The 19874-nt window shown below is 47.3% G+C and overlaps 1 protein-coding gene and 1 long non-coding RNA gene across 3 annotated transcripts in view; both read right to left on the bottom strand.

Annotated features, from left to right (window-relative positions):
- The window catches only part of DHX9 (DExH-box helicase 9), a 42578-nt gene extending 35418 nt beyond the window's left edge, over positions 1-7160 (bottom strand). The window contains exons 1-6 of one of the 2 annotated variants that reach the window (XM_034778525.1): positions 7021-7160; positions 6649-6769; positions 5638-5778; positions 1943-2060; positions 1523-1635; positions 910-1058 (exon numbers count right to left, since the gene is read on the bottom strand). In XM_034778525.1, the coding sequence (XP_034634416.1) occupies positions 910-1058; positions 1523-1635; positions 1943-2060; positions 5638-5778; positions 6649-6759 (632 nt within the window). In that variant the 5' untranslated portion in view covers positions 6760-6769; positions 7021-7160. Of the gene's footprint in view, positions 1-909; positions 1059-1522; positions 1636-1942; positions 2061-5637; positions 5779-6648; positions 6901-7020 lie in introns of those variants that run through there. The other variant, XM_034778524.1, reaches the window with a different exon arrangement.
- Positions 7161-7334: 174 nt separating this feature from the next.
- Positions 7335-12186, bottom strand: LOC117881813. Its single transcript, XR_004646866.1, has 3 exons — positions 11788-12186; positions 9240-9382; positions 7335-7714 (listed from the first exon to the last, which is right to left on the bottom strand). It is a non-coding gene; the product is annotated as an uncharacterized LOC117881813 (long non-coding RNA).
- Positions 12187-19874: the final 7688 nt, after the last annotated feature.

Below are 19874 nucleotides of genomic sequence, written 5' to 3'. Positions count from 1 at the left end.
GGGCAGAGAGGGAGAGAAGTGTCCCAATTTTGGATGAAAACTCTAAATTGTGAATTTTTCCACAGCATGGAAAGAATTCCATTTCAGAAGAACTGAAATAGAATTTTTCAGCTTGCTGCCTCACTCACCAGGGAGCTGATCAGCCTGGGACCCTGACCGGCTGGCAGGAAACCAGGTTGGCCAGACTTCCTGGTTTCTGCCAAAACTTTCAATGCTATCACAACACATTCCCACAGAATACTGATTCCATTGAATCAGCATATTCCAATGGAAATTTTCAACCAGCTCTAGCGGTAACAATTGTTAAGTCTCCATTAGATACATTCCCTGCTTAACCTAATTTAAGCATTACACGTTAAATTAATGTTTCCTTAATGCATTTTATAGTGAGTAGCACAAATGATTATTTACTGCTGGGATAATCGCCTTGCAATCAAACTGAGACCTCCCAGTTACCCAGATCATAGCAATATTACCACTATAAAATGCAAAACAAAAAGGCATTTCTTTAAGCAAGTGCCAAAACCATCAGGCAAAGATATCTCCACATTGTCATCCACATCCCAATGCCAAGGATCTCTTCCCCCTCCCTCCCAAGGTCCAGAAGCACAGTCGCCATTCTTCTAACACACTGGATAGGACACTGCAAAGCCAAAGGCACTTTTTAAAATCAACTGAGAAAGTAAAAAAGGAGCTGCTGAAGATTAACATGAGGCACAATCCCCTCTTTCCAGGGACTACTGCTCATCGCCTTCTTTTAAGAGCTCCTGACCAAGAAACAAAGCTTTCCCGCATAGGACTGCAGAGTACTACAAACTAGATCAATAGGATGGGTCCCAGAAAGGATTCCTCTTGCCCACAAATGTTTCTACCCCTTGTTACAGAAGGATATGAGTGAAACTAGCAAACCTGTTGTGATCAGGCCCCACTTGAGTGTATTTATATTCTCCCTGGACCTTCTCCTTTTGGAAAAACTGGTTCAGACGCGCCTTAGCATTCTCCAAGGTCCAATTTCCATGAAGACCAGCATTTAAGTCCACTTCTTCTGACTCCAAGGTCTAATATTGAAAACAATTTAAAAGTTACTGGCTCTAACTGTAAAGTTTTGTTACAAGTAAGTCAAGTTTCCTGAGTAATTGGTCAGCGTGCCACAGAATAGTCAGGAATTTTCACAAGAAATTTAAGTGTCTTTACGGCCTCAAGACTATTTCCGCAGACTGCCACAGCAAAGAGTCTGTATAAACAATATAAATGTTGATATGAGGACAATCTGACCGTCAGTGTACCCAGAATTATTCTGTTACTAATTTAAGATAGTAAATTAGTTACAGTGGTTAGCAGTTTGTCGGACGTTAACAGTAACTAGCTAGTTTCTTCACTGATAAATCTTCTGCCAGTTAAAAAATTACAAAATACTGAACTCCTAAATATTACAAGCCTGGCTGCAAACTCTAATCAATCATTAAAAGGGGTGGAAAACACTTGTTTCAGAGCTAAAGTAGAATTAGATAGGTTAACTTACAGCCTGTGCCTCCTGCTCCTCCTTCCTTGAATAGTAATCCTTCAGATTGGCTCCACGGTCCCACTGAGCCCCACCATAGCCAGAGCTTCCAACTCCAGCAGCCGGACCACCACCTGGGGAAGGGGGAGAAGAAAGGTTAACCCCTCTCCTAACAATTGTGAGATGCATGCTGAGAAGTCACGTGCTCTGAAGAGGAAAGAGAAAAATCTGAACTGTTTGCAGCCACGCCTCAGAAATACTCAATTACTTTTAGTTATTTTCTTTATGAAGAAACACACATAGGAGACATTGATATTATAAGGTATTCCAAACGTGTGTGTGTATATTTTATATATATATATATATATATATATATATATATATATATATATAAAATAAATAAATAAATATAATGTAAGTTACAGATATTCAAAGTCTTACCTGTTTCACTCTTCAGTGCCAAATGTGGAGGAAGAGGTCCGCCCAGAGTAGAAACACGTTCACCAGCATCTCCCCTTGCTTCAGGCACTATTCCATCCGGAGCATCAGCAGCTCCTGCCTGGGGAAGGGAAACAGCCCATGAATAGCAATGCCACCAACTTCATATAAAATGACAGAACTTTTCACTCAATACTCATGTCAGAAAAATTGTCATACAATTTAAAGATATGTTTATTATATAACATTGCTGTCAGAAACTTCCATTTAAAACATTTAAAAAGCTTGACTGCTGAGCATTTAAACTCTTTCAGATGTCCTACTAAAACTCACAATTTAACATTCCTAGCTGCTTCAAGCGACAGGAAAAATGCGAGTTTATGGCCCATGGCTTATATCCATGATAAACAGGATACACTGAATGCACTGTATAATTACACACAAAAACCTATGTTAAAAGAACATTACTAATATTGCAAAAATCAAGCACTCAAAAGTTAAGCAGTTAGCTAGACAACATTAATTCAGCCCCATTATATATATGCATTATGATAGTCTAATTACACAAACACATATAGTTTTCCCACAGGACCTCAGCCCATTCAGCTAGCAGATCTGCTCTAGGAATGAATCACAGTTGTGTGGTGAAGGAGATTTATCCATAAAACACCATTCTTCATTTGCTGTAAAAGTTGGAAAATGAGTACCTATTGTGGGTTCCAGGACACAGCGGGCCTCGGGTGACCAGATGACAAAGATGAAATGTCGGGACGCCGGGGGGAATCCCCCCCCCGCAGCACAGCCCCATCTCCACCCAACTCTATGGTGGCCGCAACAGCTGAGCAAGGCCCAGCCCGGAGCTGCCAAGCCCACGTGCTGTGCTAGATCCCTGGGGCAGCCTGGCTCGCTTCCCGGCTGCCCTCCAGGAGCCATGGGCGTGGCCCAGGAGGCCCAGGCCTGCCTCGCCTTCTACCGGGGGCTCGGGCGGAGGGAGCTGCTGCGGGATCTCTCCCGGGCCATGCTTGCCTTCCTGGAGAAGCTGGACTGGAGCAGTTCGCAGGGTGAGTGCCGGGGGCCACCCTCTCCCTCCAGGCTTGCGCCGCCATACAGCTGATCAGCGCCAGCCTGGGAGGGAGGAGGAATGCGGTGTGCTTGGGGAAGAGGCGGGGCCAGGGCGGGGATTTGGGGAGGGATCCAATGGGGCAGTGAGGGGGCTGGGGGAGCGAGAGCTCCTCCCGGCTCCGCCTGTGCGCCAGAGCGGAAGGCAAAATTGCTTGTTTGTCCAGTGTCCCGACCGAACATTGGTCAGGACGCGGGACAAACAAGCAAATATCGGGATGTCTGGTCACCCTAAGCAGGCCCACGCACACCGGTAGCTAAAGGCCCTTCCCCCGGCTAAGGGAGAGGGGGACAGTGAACGTAGAACACAACTGAATACTGGGGACAACAAATGAAAAAAACAGAGATGGGAGTGAAGGTCATAGTGTGAAAAATCAGGGAACTGGAAGGGGACACCGAGCAGAGAACCCCTGACAGCACCCATGACTGCTCAAAGACATCCAAGGAGTCAATGGACACTGCCCAGAGGAAAACTACTCAGAGAAATGACTGCACTAGGGATCAGAAGTAGACCCCACAGTTGCAGAGCACCCCCCCTGCAAGTCCCCTCCCCAGGTCAAATTCCTCTTCTGACCAGGTTGGCCAGCACCATTACAAGGTGCATAGTGAATGAGGTAGGGGACTGAAGGAAGATAAAGTATAGTCTCATGGTTAGGGCAGGTGAATGGAGAAACAGATTCTAGCCTTGTCTCTACCACAGAGTACCTATGTGATGCTAGGCAAGTTACTCAAACCAGATTTTTCACAGGTGGTTATTAACTGAATGTTCCTCAATTTCTGACTGCCTGACTTGAGACCCAGGGTCTGATTTGTAGAAGTACTGAAGTCAATGGGAGCCTGTTTTATAATGCTAAATATTCTATAAAGACAGGTCCCAGGGGCCTCAAAATGGGCACTCAAGATTAGTGACTACTCTTGACCCTAATCTCTCTGTGCCACAATTCTCCACCTGTAAAATAGAGATAAGATGACCCTCCCATCTCACAGAGGTTTCTCAGGTGCTGCCAACTCTGCCTATAATAAATCAGGGCTTGAAAAATTCACTCACCAGTAGTGAGCAGGAAGCTTTTCCTGATGAATAGGATGATCAAAGCTACCAATTTCTTCTGATCATAAACTTCCATTAAAAATAATCTTCACAACTATGGGGTCAAGACTCTAACCAGGCAGAAATGATACAGTACTGTTTGCCTGGGTCTACAGACTGCTCCAATGCCTCAGCAAAGCTATGAGCAACAGACCAAAAGACAAGATTACCATCAATTTACAGCTGATATTCAGTGTTCTGTGGCAGACACATACAGTACTTAACACTCTTACATCACAATTGCTTGACCAAACTGTGACCAGTGCCAAAAGTATCCAAAGGGAAAGACAACCCAAAAGCAGCAGAAAGCCACTGCTTCACAGGAAAAGGGCAATATGGCAGAGGACCTTAAACTCATTACTGGTTTCATTACACAGCGATGAAAAATAGCTTATAAAACTATTAGAGTCGTCATAAGAGACTAGCTCCTGCAATCTCCTCCAGTATATACTCCCAGGGAAATTCTGCACAAAAAGTTAAAAAATTCTGCAACAAAAAATTAAAAATTCTACATATTTTATTTGTCAAAACAATAATATAATCACACCAGTTTCAATTATTTTTGGTCATTTATTTCAAAATACCTGTCAGCAGAATGTAACAATACAGACAACAAAAAAGATTCAGGAAATGTTTTTTGACAAATAGATTCCTTACTAGGCATATTAATACAGAACTCTGAGTAATAATTCATTTAAACTACAATACAGAACCGAATTTCCCGCACCCCTCAGAAGCAATGCAAAGACTTTGGGGAGTCAGGGGTAACGGAGGAGCTGAGGGAGAGAGAAGTAAATTGCTGGGAAGGAGCCTGGGTGTGAACTTGGAGGGTTGTTGGGTATGGGTGGGAAAAGTATGGAACAGTTTTTTTGTGTTTTTGGGAGTGCGGGGGGGGGGGAGGAATTGTTAGGGAGCTTGCAGGCCCTGGCTGACCCCTAGCCTTTCCCATTCAGTCAGGCACATCTGCCCCTCTCCCCATGTATTCCTGCAACCCCATATGTTCTTGCACCCCCTGTCCACGTGTCCCTCCATCCCCACTCAGACACCCACTCCCCCCATCCCCATGTGGCCCTGCACCCCTCCCTCTGTCCCCATGTGTCTCTGTGCCCCCACCTAGCCACTCCCATCCCTATACCGCCTCCCTGTGTCTCTGTGCCCCCAACCAGCCACCCCCACCACCATGTGGCCCTGCGCCTTCACTCCCATTCAGCCCCTGCCCCAGTCTGTCCTCCCCTACTAGCCCTTATGAGCCCCCGTCTGACCACCCCCAGCAGCCCCATGCTATCTGTCTCTCCATAGCCCCAGTTTCTGGGTCTTATACCTCACTTTAGGCTTTCCCCTTCCAGGAGAAGTGGCTCTGACATTTAGATCCAGAGGTCCCAGGTTCAATCTCTGCTGCTAACAACCTACTTAGCAGCACACTACTACAAGTTACCGCCTGAGAGAATCAAACCTGCTCTCCTACGTGACAGATAGGGACACAGACACTTACCCCTAAAGCTGGAATTTCTTCACTCTTGATTTCATTCAACCGAACTAAGTAATTAAGGAAGTCCCTAGCAGCATTGCTCTGTGCATCTTTCTTGTTCGTGGAATTGCCCATTCCAATGTAGTTAAAACCTTCCACCCGAACCTGCAACAGACAAAAAACTGACCCTCAGGTAAGTGTTTACAACATCAAAACCTCACCACGTGAATACCCAACCAATTCCAATGGACTCTCACCTGTTTCTATTCACTCCTGGCTCCCCTGCTAGCTAAGCATCTTCCCCAGAGCAGATATGTGGGGTCTTAACTTTTTAAGTGCTAGCGGCTTTTAGCCATGTCAAAGGCTGTGCACATACCCCACACCCCTTCACCATCTTTTCTGCCTCTGTGGGCAGTAAGTAATTCAGGATGTCAACATTTTTATTCGGACAACAGCTAGGGCTGAAATGGGGTTTGTTATGCTGGGACGTGGCGCTAGTTGCCTCAACCAGTTCTTTGCCCTGTAGATAAGTTGAGCCTAGGGTCTGGTTTTGCTCAGCCAACAAATGTAAAGTGGCAGAAGCTGGCTAATTACACTAATAAGGTCACTCGTTAATTAGTGAATATTCCAAGGTGGTGACAATACATGAAAGGGTTGTGACTATAAGCAGAGCCACCCAGGCACCGCTCCTACTTTTAGGATGAGAAGAGGGAAAGGATGAGGTAGCAAAATGGCCCTAGAGCCAATGCTCCTTTCCTTGGCGTGGGGAAGCCAGGCGGGAGTCCTGAGCGGGTGCTGCAGGGAGCGGGAGCCCATGGCCGGTGCTGGCGGTATCCTTGACTGGCCCCTTAACTTCGACTTGTGCAGCTACACTCAAGGCCCGGCCCGGCCCTGGGCGGTTACACCCCGCGCCTGCGGCTGGCGGCCCGGTGTGTGGAGACCAGCCACGCAGAACAGGCGCCCGCCGCGGCACGTGCCGCCGGGACCGCTCCGACGTCGCGGTGAGGGGCCGAGCCGCCGCGCCCTGGCCCGCACCTCACACATGAACTTCTGCCGGTTCTTGTTGCCCACGGCGCGGATCTCGTAGGTCGGCGTCACCTTCCTCTTGCCGCACCAGGCGTACAGGAAGTTCTTCACGTCCCCCATAGCGCGGGCTCTGCTGGGACAGCGCGACCGTTAGCGCCGCTGGGTCACAGCACGGATAAGAGCCGCGCGCCCTCCAGCAATGGGGAGTAATGGCAGGGGGAGAGCGCAGCCCCTACCCAAAGACAGCGCATGCGCACAAACAACACGCACGCAACGGCACCACGTGCTCTATCAGGCCCCTCTTCTTGACCCAGCCCCGCCCCTCTCCCTACAGCGCATGCGCACGCACCCGCCCCATTCTACGGGCAGAGATGCCCGTACCTCTCCTCTAGACTCAACCTCTACCCGGCTTCGGCTGGGCAGCTGCGGTGGGGGGCGAAGCACCTCGCTCGCCGAGCGCCACAAAATGGTGGTTGTGGGGCGCATGCGTATATGGAGTATCAACAAAGGCCCACTATGGCTGAATGCAGGGAGCCGCGCCCACAGCGTAGGGGGTGGTGACAGAGCGGCTGTAGGGCTGCCAGTTCCGGGGCCCGTCCCCCAGGCCCGGCAGCTGTTAGCATGGCCGGTCCGAGCGGCGAGCCTAGCCTAGCCTCCCGCTGCTGCAGCGCACGGCCAAGGCGCCCCAGCCCCGCACAGCAGCTGCACGCCCCGGTGCGGCTCCTGCCCGGAAGGGAGCGGAGCTTGAGGCCCCCAGCTGCTGCTGTACTGGGGCGGGGGCTCCTGGCGGCTCACTCTGTTTTTTGCGTTGGACACAAGCCTGACCCTGCGGGCAGCCCCGGGCTAGCGGGAGCGCTCGGGCCCTGCTGCTCCCGGGACAGCGGGAGTTCCACAGCGGATGGGCGCTTCAGGCGGCCTGCTTAAAACTCGTGGGTTGGGTTTTTTGGCGCTTATTTCACTTCCATGAGCAGGTCACACTTTGAATAAAAGCCGCCTTTGTCGCTGTCCCTGCACGCAGCGGGATTGGAGTTTACAGGCAATGTGCTGAGATCTCCCCATAGTCTTCCTGCAAAGCCTAGGAAAACGAGATTGTTTTAGGAGAGGGAGTAGAAGTTTCCATATAAAATAAAAGCTATATTAAAATAAACTTTAAAAAACAAAGTAACTTTTACACTTCCATTATACATTAAAGGAGGGGGGGAGTAACCCAGTTATTAAAAAAAAAAAAAAACAAAGGTCACTGTGAAATGCATGAGATGAAAAACGAGGTGTTAAAGCTTTCTGCAGTTACAGGGCCAGGACTGCCAAACTGAGACAATACAGAGAAGGGGAGGCATTTTAGAAGCAAGAGGGAAAGGAGGGATAGCTCAGTGGTTTGAGCATTGGCCTGCTAAGCCCAGGGTTGTGAGCTCACTCCTTGAGGGGGCTACTTGGGGATCTGGGGCAAAATCAGTACTTGGTCCTGCTAGTGAAGCAGGGGCCTGGACTCGATGACCTTTCAAGGCCCCTTCCAGTTCTAGGAGGTGGGATATCTCCATTAATTTTTTATAACTGTCCTAGTGAAACACAGAACAACAATTTTTTCATCACATATGGGGGTTGATGAAGATTCTGCTGCTGGGGGAGCGGTGTAGGCTGGAATGGTATAAAGCAGTGGCTCTCAAACTTTGGTACTGGTGACCCCTTTCACATAGCAAGCCTCTGAGTGCGACCCCTCCCCCCCTTATAAATTAGAAACACTTTTTAATATATTTAACACCATTATAAATGCTGGATACAAAGTGGGATTTGGGGTGGAGGTTGACAGCTCGCAAACCCCCCCCCCCCATGTAATAACCTCATGACCTCGAAGGGTCCCAACCCCCAGTTTGAGAACCCCTGGTGTAAAGGTTCTGCTGCAAATAGGGTGACCAGATGTCCTGATTTGGGCCTTTTTCTTACATAGGTGCCTATTACCCCCACCCTCTGTTGCAATTTTTCACACTTGCTATCTGGTCAGCCTAACTGCAACTGAGTTTCAGTATAGAATCTCAGCCAAAGCTAGGTTTGCGTATAACCAGGGCACCATACAAACATGGGCTTGCTTAAACTAAGATTTCTGGTAACCTTTCACAGGGGGTGAAAGTCCTACACTGAGGTGCAGTAAGAACTCAATCCTGCAAGTTGAGCAATCTAGCCCTGATCCATCAAAGCACTGATGCACACACTTGTGAAAGTTACTAGTGACCCCCCTTAATCAGAGCAGTCATTAAGTCAGCCAGCGGCCATTAAGGGAAAGCAGACACCTTAAGGACATAGTAGCCTGAACTTTTCAACTGTTTTCCCTTCAGGGCCTTAAGGTAATTAAAGCTGGTCCCAAGCCGGTTTTTACTGACCAAATAGCAAAAGCACGGGTCTAACTACCACCAATCAAGTGTTAACACTGCAAGGACCTTGGTCTAAATGTATATAAAAAATGTATAAAATGTGTGTAAAACAAAGTTTTTGTACTAAGGTGCAAAGCTCTCCTTTCTTCTGCAGAATAAAGCAACTCTTCCTTATCCCTGTTTGGCTGTTATTGGCTCTCAGCTAGGTGAACCCGATATTTCGGTGACAGTTACTGGCGACTCCGCGGGGACTCTCCTAGCTCGGACATTGGACTCTGGACGGCTGCGGCAAACTGGGAACAGCGCCAACGGGGTGTTTCACCCCTTTTTTCTGCTTCACCGCGGCCCCCGGGGTTCGTGCTCCGATAAGGTGAGTCCTAATAAAATAAGAAAACACTATCTGGTTCTGGTTCTGGTCTGGTTAACTGGTTAATGAATTTCTGTCTTATACATTGGGCGTTAGGTGTGTGAACGGAACTGAGCCTCTCATTTGTAATTCCTCAGAGTGAAAGCCATCGCGTGCGATAAAGCTGTAAGGTCGAATTGGGATCCTTCTGTCCCGTCCCCTGTAGCGGTCAGTATTAGTAGAAATTCCTGTAATAAAATCCTATTAGGCCATAATTCCCTCTGTTCTCTGTGTAATTCTCTGTTAGAGTGTGAGCAGGCAGATGGGTGGGTCTCTGGTAAAACCCTCAAAGGATAGTCCTTTGAATTATATGTTAAGCAAATGGCCCTTACCCGGTGTTCAAAAAGGGATGTCAAGAAAGCGTTTTTTACAACTTTGCACCCAGGATTGGCCAGCCCTGGGGACTGCATGGCCCGAGTATGGCTCCTTTCCTACCCATTTAACCCCCTTACACCTGACATTGAAAAACAAAGCGCCGGGGCAAATGGACTATTGGTTTTTTTGGGACGATGAGGCCCATCGTCGCATGAAGAAGGTACAGATTCAAGCCCCTCTATTCCCGAAAGCTTCTGCCCCTCATGAGGCTAATTATTTGAAGGATATCCCCCCCATGTATTGCTCTAGACCACGCCCACCCTCGGCGGCAGCATTACCAATTGCGGTGGACCCGGTACCCTCTTCAACGGAGCCCAGGACAGCAGGCCTACCAAGACAAATATTACCAACGAAAATTGAGGACACCACAATGCAGGCAAGCAAATCAGCTAGTGAAGCCACCAGCAGTGGGTACGCTACTTCCCTGTCTGTTCCCAGCCTTAGTCCGTCCCATACAAGGAAGGGTGCACTTTATAGGGACAAGGTATTTAATATCCAGGCACCCCTCCGGACCATCCCAGTCCCTACAACGGATGGGAATGTTGTAGACCGTTATGTTCATGCTTTACCACTGCTGACCTTATGAACTGGCAAACCACTACGCCTCGCCTTAGGGACGACCCGGACATCATTCACAGGCGATTCTGTGCCATTTTCCAGTCTCATAATCCTGATTGGCAAGACATGGGCTAACTTTTAAATTGCAACAGAGGGTCCTGTGGCACCTTTGAGACTAACAGAAGTATTGGGAGCATAAGCTTTCGTGGGTAAGAACCTCACTTCTTCAGATGCAAGATACAACTTTTAAATTGTTTATTGCACACGGAAGAAAAAAAGCGGGTACTAAGGGGGGCCCGGGAAGCTGCAGAGGCCGCCAATGACGGTCGCAATTTTATAAGGCTTGCCAATCCGCCCCATTGGAACCCGAATAATTTGACCCAACAAGCAGATCTGAAAAAATTCCTAAACTATATTTTGACAGGCATAAAACAAGCAAAAAACAAACAAACTTTAAATTGAACAAAGGTTCATAATACTGTGCAAAAAAAACAACAACACACCACCTTTCTGACTTTTATAAAAAACTTTGTAAAGCATTTTGTATCCATACTAATATAAATCCCAAGGCCATGGACACAGTCCACGGTCAGGCTTATTTTTATTTCCCAGTCAGCCCCGGACATCAAAAAGCGGTTGCAGCAGCTCAAGGGTGCTAAAAAAAATCCCTGGTAAGCGTGGCCACCCGAGTATACCATACAAAAAAAAAAGTTCAAAAGACCAAACAGGTAAGGATGCTAGCAGCTCTTGTAAACACTAAAAATGAAAAACAGGGAGGGCGGCAGGGACCCCCCAAGTGGCAACCAAAATCAGATTATGGGGGGACCCCGAGACATGCCATAACATACATAACTACTGTAAGCAGCTTGGCCACTGGAAGAGAAAGTGTCCGAACCGACCTACTGGACGACAACCCCGTTGCCCAGACCGACCTCAACAACAGATGGCTGTGACAAAAACAGACGCTGTTGCTAATAAAAAATTAGAGGCAACCATTGTCCTCTTGTCACCTATTCAAATAATTTTACCACTTATGTTTGTTCCACAGACCCCCAGGTTCGCCTAACATTGGGAGGAACCACCTATTCTTGTCTTTTGAATTCAGGGGCTGCACTTTCTACTGTTACTGCCAAGACGAAAAAAAAAGCCTTACAGATAAAAGCATTCCGGTAATGGGTATAGGCGGGAAGCCATTTAACTGTTCTGTATTACAGAAGGCTGCTGTAAAAATCTCTGATGTCTCCGCCTCCCATGCCTTTCTGCTAGCCCCAGATTCCCCAGTTAATCTCTTAGGCAAAGATCTGTTGTGTAAACTATGTGCTCAAATTTTCTTTTCAAATAACAAAATCATTCTTCGGTTGCCTCAAACCCAACTTCCCCAGCTGTGTGCTGTTCTAACCCAAGTTTCAAAGGACCCGATCCTGCCTGCGGACCCAGTCTTACCCGAGCGACTCAGACAGGAGGTAAACATCTCCCTGTGGGGCACTTCAAGGGCAAACTTGGGAACTCTCCAGACAAAGCCAGTGTGTATAACCCTGAAGCCAGGCATTGAAATTCCTCGGATTCGTCAGTATCCCATTCCCCAAGAAGCTCTGCTTGGCCTCCGGAGTCTTATCACCACATTCCTGCGGTTGGGAGTGCTGGTTCACACCAAGTCTCCTTTCAATACTCCCATTCTGCCAGTAAAAAAACCTAACATGGACTAAGAGGGAAAACCGGTATACCGATTTGTCCAGGACTTACGTGCAGTAAATAAGGTTGTTCAAGCTAAACACAATGTGGTACCAAACCCTCACACAATCCTGACTGCCATTCCAGCAGGTACTGCTTGTTATTCAGTAATAGACTTGTGTAATGCCTTTTTTAGTATTCCTGTAGATAAGGACAGCTAAAATATCTTTGCATTTACATAGACGGACCCAAAAACTGGAAAAGCAAAACATCTGACCGGGACTCGGCTCCCACAAGAATATGTTAAGTCCCCAACTATTTTTTCCTCTATCCTGACACGTGACTTAGCTAATATCAGCCTACCGGGTGGGTCTACGTATCTCTTGTATGTGAATGACGTCCTGGTTTGTTCTCCGGATCAGGTAACATGTGAAACGGACACTATTTACTTGCTAAATTGCTTGGCAGACAAGGGACATAAAGTATCTCCCTCTAAGTTGCAGTTTGCCAAAGACAAGGTAACTTATCTTGGTCATGTACTCACCTCTGGGTATCAAGCGTTATCTAGTACCCATATTCAGTCAATTCTTAACATTCCCTGACCAGAAACAAAACGCGAAATGCGGGGATTTTTAGGCCTTGCAGAATTCTGCCGTTCCTGGATTCCAGGCTTTGGGGAGATGGCAAAACCCCTCTTTAAACAAATCACCCATGATGCTAAGGAGCCCCTTCACTGGGACTCTGGGGCCGTCAAAGCCTTCCAGGGAATTAAAACAGCCTTAGCCTCAGCCCCAGCCCTTGGACTCCCCGATTATCGCAAACCCTTTGTTCTCTATGTACATAAGCGACTTGGGGTGGCCTCTGGTGTCCTTACTCAGGCTTTTGGACCCAGAGAACAACCTGTGGCCTATTTCTCCCAAAAATTAAATGCTGTGGCACAGGGCTTTCCTGGCTGTCTCTGAGCAGTGGTTGCTGCTGGTCTCCTGGTACCCCAAGCAAAAAAAATTACCTTGGGCCATCCACTGACCCTACGGACCCCTAGTGCAGCTCAACAACTATTAGTCCAAAAGGGCACGCAACATTTGACCTCTCAAAAATTAACGCATTTGAAAGTTTCTTTATTATCCAGGACCAATTTAAAAATTAAACAGTGCCATACCTTAAACCCTGCAACCCTTTTACTGTTCCCGGACTATAATTACAAGCCCTCACATAATTGTCTTCAAATGGTGCAACATCAAAAAAAAACCTCGAGTAGACCTTTCAGATGTGCCCGTTCCAAATGCTGAACTAAAACTGTACACTAATGGTTCAGCACGGGTCATAAAGGGTCAACGGGTATCTGGGTTTGCAGTAACTACTCAGTTTAATGTATTACAGTCTGCTCCCCTGGGACCTTCCACCTCAGCCCAGGCGGCAGAATTAATAGCTCTCACCCAAGCATGTGAGTTGGCAGCAGGTCAGTCGGTAAACATATATACTGACTCAAAATATGCCTTTGGTGTTTGCCATGCCACAGGCCAACAGTGGGCAGAGCATGGCTTTATTACCTCCAGTGGCACTAAGGTGGCACATGGGCCCCTAATCCTGAAATTATTGGAAGCCATACATCTGCCATCTAAAATTGCCATCGTCCATGTTTGGGCCCATCAAAAGGGAAACGATCCCACCATTTGTGAAAATCGGTTGGCTAATTCAGCTTCAAAAGCAACCTCCCTACAGCCATATGTTACCAACCAGATGGTATTCACATCCTCCACCCCGCCAACTCCAGTCCCAGCCCCTTTTACCCCTGAGCCATCAAAGGTCAAGCGTTGGGAAAGCATGGGGGCCACCAAGACCCAAGGGGGGAAGTAGCAACTGCCAAATAAAAAAAAAAGCATTGCCCCGAACTGCTCTACGGCCTGCCCTATTTAAACTACACCAGAAAACCCATGGTGGTGCAGAGGCCATGGCAGCTACTGTAAATAGACTTTGGTATGCTCCTAAAGTATTCCAAGAAGCTAAACAAGTCCTTGCCACTTATAACATCTGTGTAAAATTCAATCCAAGGGGGGAACCTAAAGGCCCCCCCGGAGCCAGGTTATGGGCATACACACCCTTCGAGCAACTTCAAATTGACTACTCAGAAATGCCTAAATGCCAGGGCTACAAGTACCTCCTTGTAATTGTGTGCCAACTAACTGGTTGGACTAAAGCATTCCCGACTAAACAAGCAACTGCCTTAAAAGTAAAAAAAACCTTATTAAACCATGTCATTCCTAGGTTTGGCCCCCCTAGGTCTATTAACTCTAATCAAGAAACTCATTTTACTGCCCAAATTATTCAAAACATTGCAAAAGCCCTAGGTATTAACTGGCTTCTACACACCCCTTGGAGACCACCATCTTCAAAACAAGTAAAAAAAATAAACCAGACTTTAAAACTTAAACTCTCTAAGCTGTGTGCTCAAACTGGGTTAAAATGGCTTCAAGCTCTGCCTTTGGCCCTCTTGGCAGTTCAAACTGCCCCTAGAGGCCGGCTCCGTCTCTCACTCTTTAAACTTTTATTTAGCAGGCCATACACTGGATTTGCTAATCCAGGATTTGTAACTAATTTAGCCACTTGGGGTGACAAAGAGCTAACTAAATATGTTGTTTCCCTTCAAACCACTCTCAAATCTCTCCACAGGTATGCGGCTCAATTTCAGTCCCTACCCGCTGATGTTCCTGCCCACCGGATCGCTCCAAACAGGGCCGGCTTTAGGCTGAATTGGGCCCCGCGCCAAGAGGGCCCCGCCCTGCAGCTGTCCACCCCGCCCCCAGCTCACTTCCCCCTTCTACCCTCCCCTGAACGCCCCACCCCCTCCCCTGCTTCCCGCGAAAGTCTGAGACGAAGCAGAGGCAGGCCAGCAGCACAAGGTAAGCTGGGGTGGGGGTGGTGGGGGCGGGAGAAGGGCTCCGGGGAGGCGCGGCAGGCCCCAGTGGCTCTGGCCCAGCTTGGCTCCAGCCCAGCCCGGCCCGGCCCCCGCGGCTCGGGTCCCCCCCAGGTGCGGCTTCCGCGTCTCCCCCCCCCCCCCCCCCGGCGCGGCTCGGCCCCCCCTGCCCCCCCCCGCGGCTCGGGTCCCCCCCCCGCGGTGCGGCGGGGCTCGGGTCCCCCCGTCCCCCAGGAATCGGGCCCCGCTCTTGCTAAAGCCGGCCCTGGCTCCAAAAAACTAAATCTATGTAAAAAAGTAAAAACACAAGCCTCTCCAACCCCGGTGGACGGGCCCTTTCCAAGTCCTTCTTACCTCTCACACTGCTATTCAAGTAAAAGAGCGAGACACTTGGATACACCACACCCGAGTCAAGCTAGCCCCTAGGACGGGGCCAAAAGCAGACAACTTCGGACCGCAAGGGAGCACCGCCAGCTCTTCCCACCACAACCTGGAAAAGCCAAAAGCAGACAATACCTAAAAAGCTAAACCTCTTAAAAAACTAAAGCTTCTGTTCCGGCAAACAAAATCCTAAAACTTTATAACTATGGGTTCTCAAACGGTGCTGCAGTGGCTATTGCTTTTGGGTTTGCCCCTTGTACAAGCTAACCCACACCCAGCCGCTAAATCTCTTCAGCAAATAGCCACATTAAAACACTTATCTAATTGTTGGCTGTGTCACAAAACCCGCTCTAAAAAAGAAATAAAATCGTGGGCTGTACCTGCAAATCTTTCTAAAGTACTCTGCTTACAGGTAAAACGAAAAACTGAATGGGCATAAATTAAAAAATATCAATATAACAAATATAAAAAAAGTCTAAAGTTTGGCATTATTACTGGGCAGCTAAGGGGGTCCCTCTTTTTAAAGTTCTTAAAATCAAATATAACATGCCCCTTTGTTTAAAAAATACTAAAAAAAGTAAAAAAAAAAAAAAAAAGGGCTACCTTCCCCTGAAGGCCTGTAATCAAACCCTTCGGTTTAAAGTCAAAAATAAAACCTTTTACCCTTTAAATACCCCTAAAAATGCCCCAAAACCCCATTGTCTCCTGCACATGGCCATTACTGTAAAACCAACAGGCATTTGTTATCAAGGTCAATGGTTTCCCTCATTCCTCCTGTTAGGCCCCATACATAAAGCACATATGTATTATATAAATATTTACTCTGGCATTCTGTTGCCCCACACATCCCTTGAAAGGATGTCTGAATGCCCGGAGTCTATGGGATCACTTGCAAGTTTTACAGCTAACATATTTGGGGTTACGTATTATAGGGCCATTTTAAACAATACCCATGCCCTAAAAAACTTAAATGTTTCCCATTAAAGGTGCCAGGACCGGTTAGTAAATAACTCCGGGCGCTAAAATAAATGGGTGACCTGGCGCCATCAAGTTGCGGGTAATACCCTTACCCTCTATTTAGAGACCCCTGGCTTGTATTTTATCTGTGGCCACAATGTCTACAAAGCTCTCCCTTCAGGTTGGCAAGGTCGGTGTGGTGTGGCCTGGGTGTTACCAAATGTCCAAGTAAACGACACATTGGATGCCAGCCAAATCCTCAACCTGGGCAGCTATGTCCGTAAGTTTTTCACCCCCCCTTTATAAGGACTCGAGCAAAATGCACCGACAATCCCCTAATAGTCAGGCAAACGGGGTTTCACTCCTTTGTTCGTGCGCTCATTCCTGGGTTAAAAGTAGCCAAGCTAAAAAAAAACAGTAATAAATATTTCTGCAAAACTAAAAAAAATAGCCAATGCATCAATAAATGCTTTCCAAAAATTAAAACAAAAAATTAATAAAATAGCAAAAATAGCTTTGCAAAATAAGCGTATATTAAATGCTATAAATGCTAAATTAAAAAAAGCTTATGCTCGCATAAAAAAAAAAGTTGTTTCTATGTTAATCATTCTGGCTTAATTAAGCAAAATTTACAAGCCATTAAAAATGCTGCTGTTGTTTTCCATGCTGTATCTCTTAATCATACCTTTAGTTTTAAGAACCTCCTTCCAGACCTTGGGTCATGGTTTACGGGGCTCTTTCAAACAATTGTTAAATAAATCTTTTTCTTTCTTTTCTTCCTATGTATTATTTAAATAATAATACAATGTGCCAAATGCCTGTGTAATGCTATAATCAAAAGCTCTGCTGTCCATAAAAAAACCCAGTAAGCAAACATAGTAGCCTAAACTTTTCAAGTGTTTTCCCTTCAAGGCCTTAAGGTAATTAAAGCTGGTCCCAAGCCGGTTTTTACTAACCAAATAGCAAAAGCATGGGTCTAACCACCACCAATCAAGTGTTAACACTGCAAAAACCTTAATCTAAATGTATATAAAAAATCTATAAAATATATATAAAACAAAGTTTTTGTACTAAGGTGCAAAGCTCTCCTTTCTTCTGCAAAATAAAGCAACTCTTCCTTATCCCTGTCTGGCTGTTATTAGCTCTCAGCTAGGTAAACCCAATATTTCGGTAACACACTTAACTTTAAGCAAGTGAGTAAGACCATTGAAGTAACTAAGATATTCACTCCCTTAAAGTTAAGTATATGCTTAAGTGCTTTGCTGGATTGGGACCAGAGTGTTCAGTCCCTCTGTGGGGGGAGCAGAAGGAAAACCAAATTTGGTAGAACAGTGCTTTATTGGAATATATAAAACTTGTAACCTCATCCTGTAGAACAGGGGTTCTCAAACTGGGGGTCAGGACCCCTGAGGGGGTTGTGAGGTTATTACCGGGGGGGGGTGTCACGAGCTGTCAGCATCCACCCCAAACCCTGCTTTGCCTCCAGCATTTATAATGGTGTTAAATATATAATTTTAATTTATGGGGGGGCGGGAGCACACAGAGGCTTGCTATGTGAAAGGGGTCACCAGTACAAAAGTTAGAGAACCACTGCTGTAGAATGTCCTTTCAACTCAATGGACCGCATGTAACCATGCTGGTTAAGCATATTAGCTGGAAGTTTCAGCCTTTCTAAGCAAGAAAAATGCAGTACTTTAGCTATATGCATCATTATTATAGCAGTGTTGGTCCCAGGCTATTAGAGAGAGAAGATGGGGGAGGTGATATCGTTTATTGGACCAACTTGTGCTGTTGAGAGAGACAAGCTTTCAAGCTTACACAGAGCTTTTCTTCAGGTCTGGGAAACATACTCAGTGTCACAGATTTGTTCCACCTTGTATTTAGCTGTGACACTCAGGGTATGTCTACACTACGGGATTACTCTTAATTTACAGAATTCGATTTTTGGCAACTGATTGTATAAAGTTGAGTGCATGCAGCCACACTAAGCACATTAATTCGGCGGTGTGCGTCCATGTACTGAGGCTAGCGTCGACTTCCGGAGCGTTGCACTGTGGGTAGCTGTCCCATAGCTATCCCATAGTTCCCGCAGTCTCCCCCGCCCATCAGAATTCTGGGTTGAGATCCCAATGCCTGATGGGGCAAAAAACATTGTCGCTCATGGTTCTGGGTACAGCGTCACCTCTCCCTCCATGAAAGCAACGGCAGACAACCGTTTCGCGCCTTTTTTCCTGGGTGAACAGTGCAGACGCCATTACCACGGCAAGCATAGAGCCCGCTTAGCTCAAGACAGCAGTCATGAACTTTGTAAACACCTCGCACATTATCGTGCAGTTTATGTTGAACCAGGACCTGAAAAACCAAGCGAGGAGGAGGTGGCGGCGGCAGCACGGAGAAGAGAGTGATGTGGACATGGACACAGAATTCTCTCAAACTGCGGGCCCAGGCGCTTTGGAGATCATGCTGTTAATGGGGCAGGTTATTGCCATGGAACGCCAATTCTGGGCCTGGGAAACAAGCACAGACTGGTGTGACCACATAGTGTTGCAGGTCTGGGATGATTCCCAGTGGCTGCGAAACTTTCGCATGCGTAAGGGCACTTGCATGGAACTTTGTGACTTGTTTACCCCTGCCCTGAAGCGCCAGAATACCAAGATGAGAGCAGCCCTCACAGTTGAGAAGCGAGTGGCAATAGCCCTGTGGAAGCTTGCAACGCCAGACAGCTACCGGTCAGTCGGGAATCAATTTGGAGTGGGCAAATCTACTGTGGGGGCTGCTGTGATGCAAGTAGCCAAAGCAGTCACTGAGCTGTTGCTACCAAAGGTAGTGACTCTGGGAAATGTGCAGTTCATAGTGGATGGCTTTGCTGCAATGGAATTCCCTATCTGTGGTGGGGCGATAGATGGAACCCATATTCCTATCTTGGCACTGGAACCAGGGCCGGCTCCAGGCACCAGCCTGGCAAGCAGGTGCTTGGGGCGGCCGCTCCGGAGAGGGGTGGCACGTCCAGCTATTCAGCGGCAATTCGGCGGATGGTCCCTCACTCCTGCTCGGAGCGAAGGACCATCCGCCGAATTGCCACCACAGATTGCGATCGCGGCTTTTTTTTTTTTTTTTTGGCTGCTTGGGGCATCCAAAACCCTGGAGCCAGCCCTGACTGGAGCACCAGGGCAGCCAGTACATAAATCGCAAGGGGTACTTTTCAATGGTGCTGCAAGCACTGGTGGATCACAAGGGACGTTTCACCAATATCAATGTGGGATGGCCGGGAAGGGTTCATGACGCTCGCGTCTTCAGGAACACTAATCTGTTTAAATGGCTGTAGCAAGGGATTTACTTCCCAGACCAGAAAATAACCATTGGGGATGTTGAAATGCCTATAGTTATCCTTGGGGACCCAGCCTACCCCTTAATGCCAGTGCTCGTGAAGCCATACACAGGCAGCCTGGACTGTAGTCAGGAGCTGTTCAACTACAGACTGAGCAAGTGCAGAATGGTGGTAGAATGTGCATTTGGACGTTTAAAGGGTCGCTGGTGCACGTTATTGACTCTCTCAGACCTCAGCCAAACCAATATTCCCATTGTTATTGCTATTTGCTGTGTGCTC

This window comes from Trachemys scripta, chromosome 8 (assembly GCF_013100865.1).
Source record: "Trachemys scripta elegans isolate TJP31775 chromosome 8, CAS_Tse_1.0, whole genome shotgun sequence".
NCBI lineage: Eukaryota > Metazoa > Chordata > Testudines > Emydidae > Trachemys > Trachemys scripta.
This window is presented reverse-complemented; position numbering and strand designations above follow the sequence as displayed.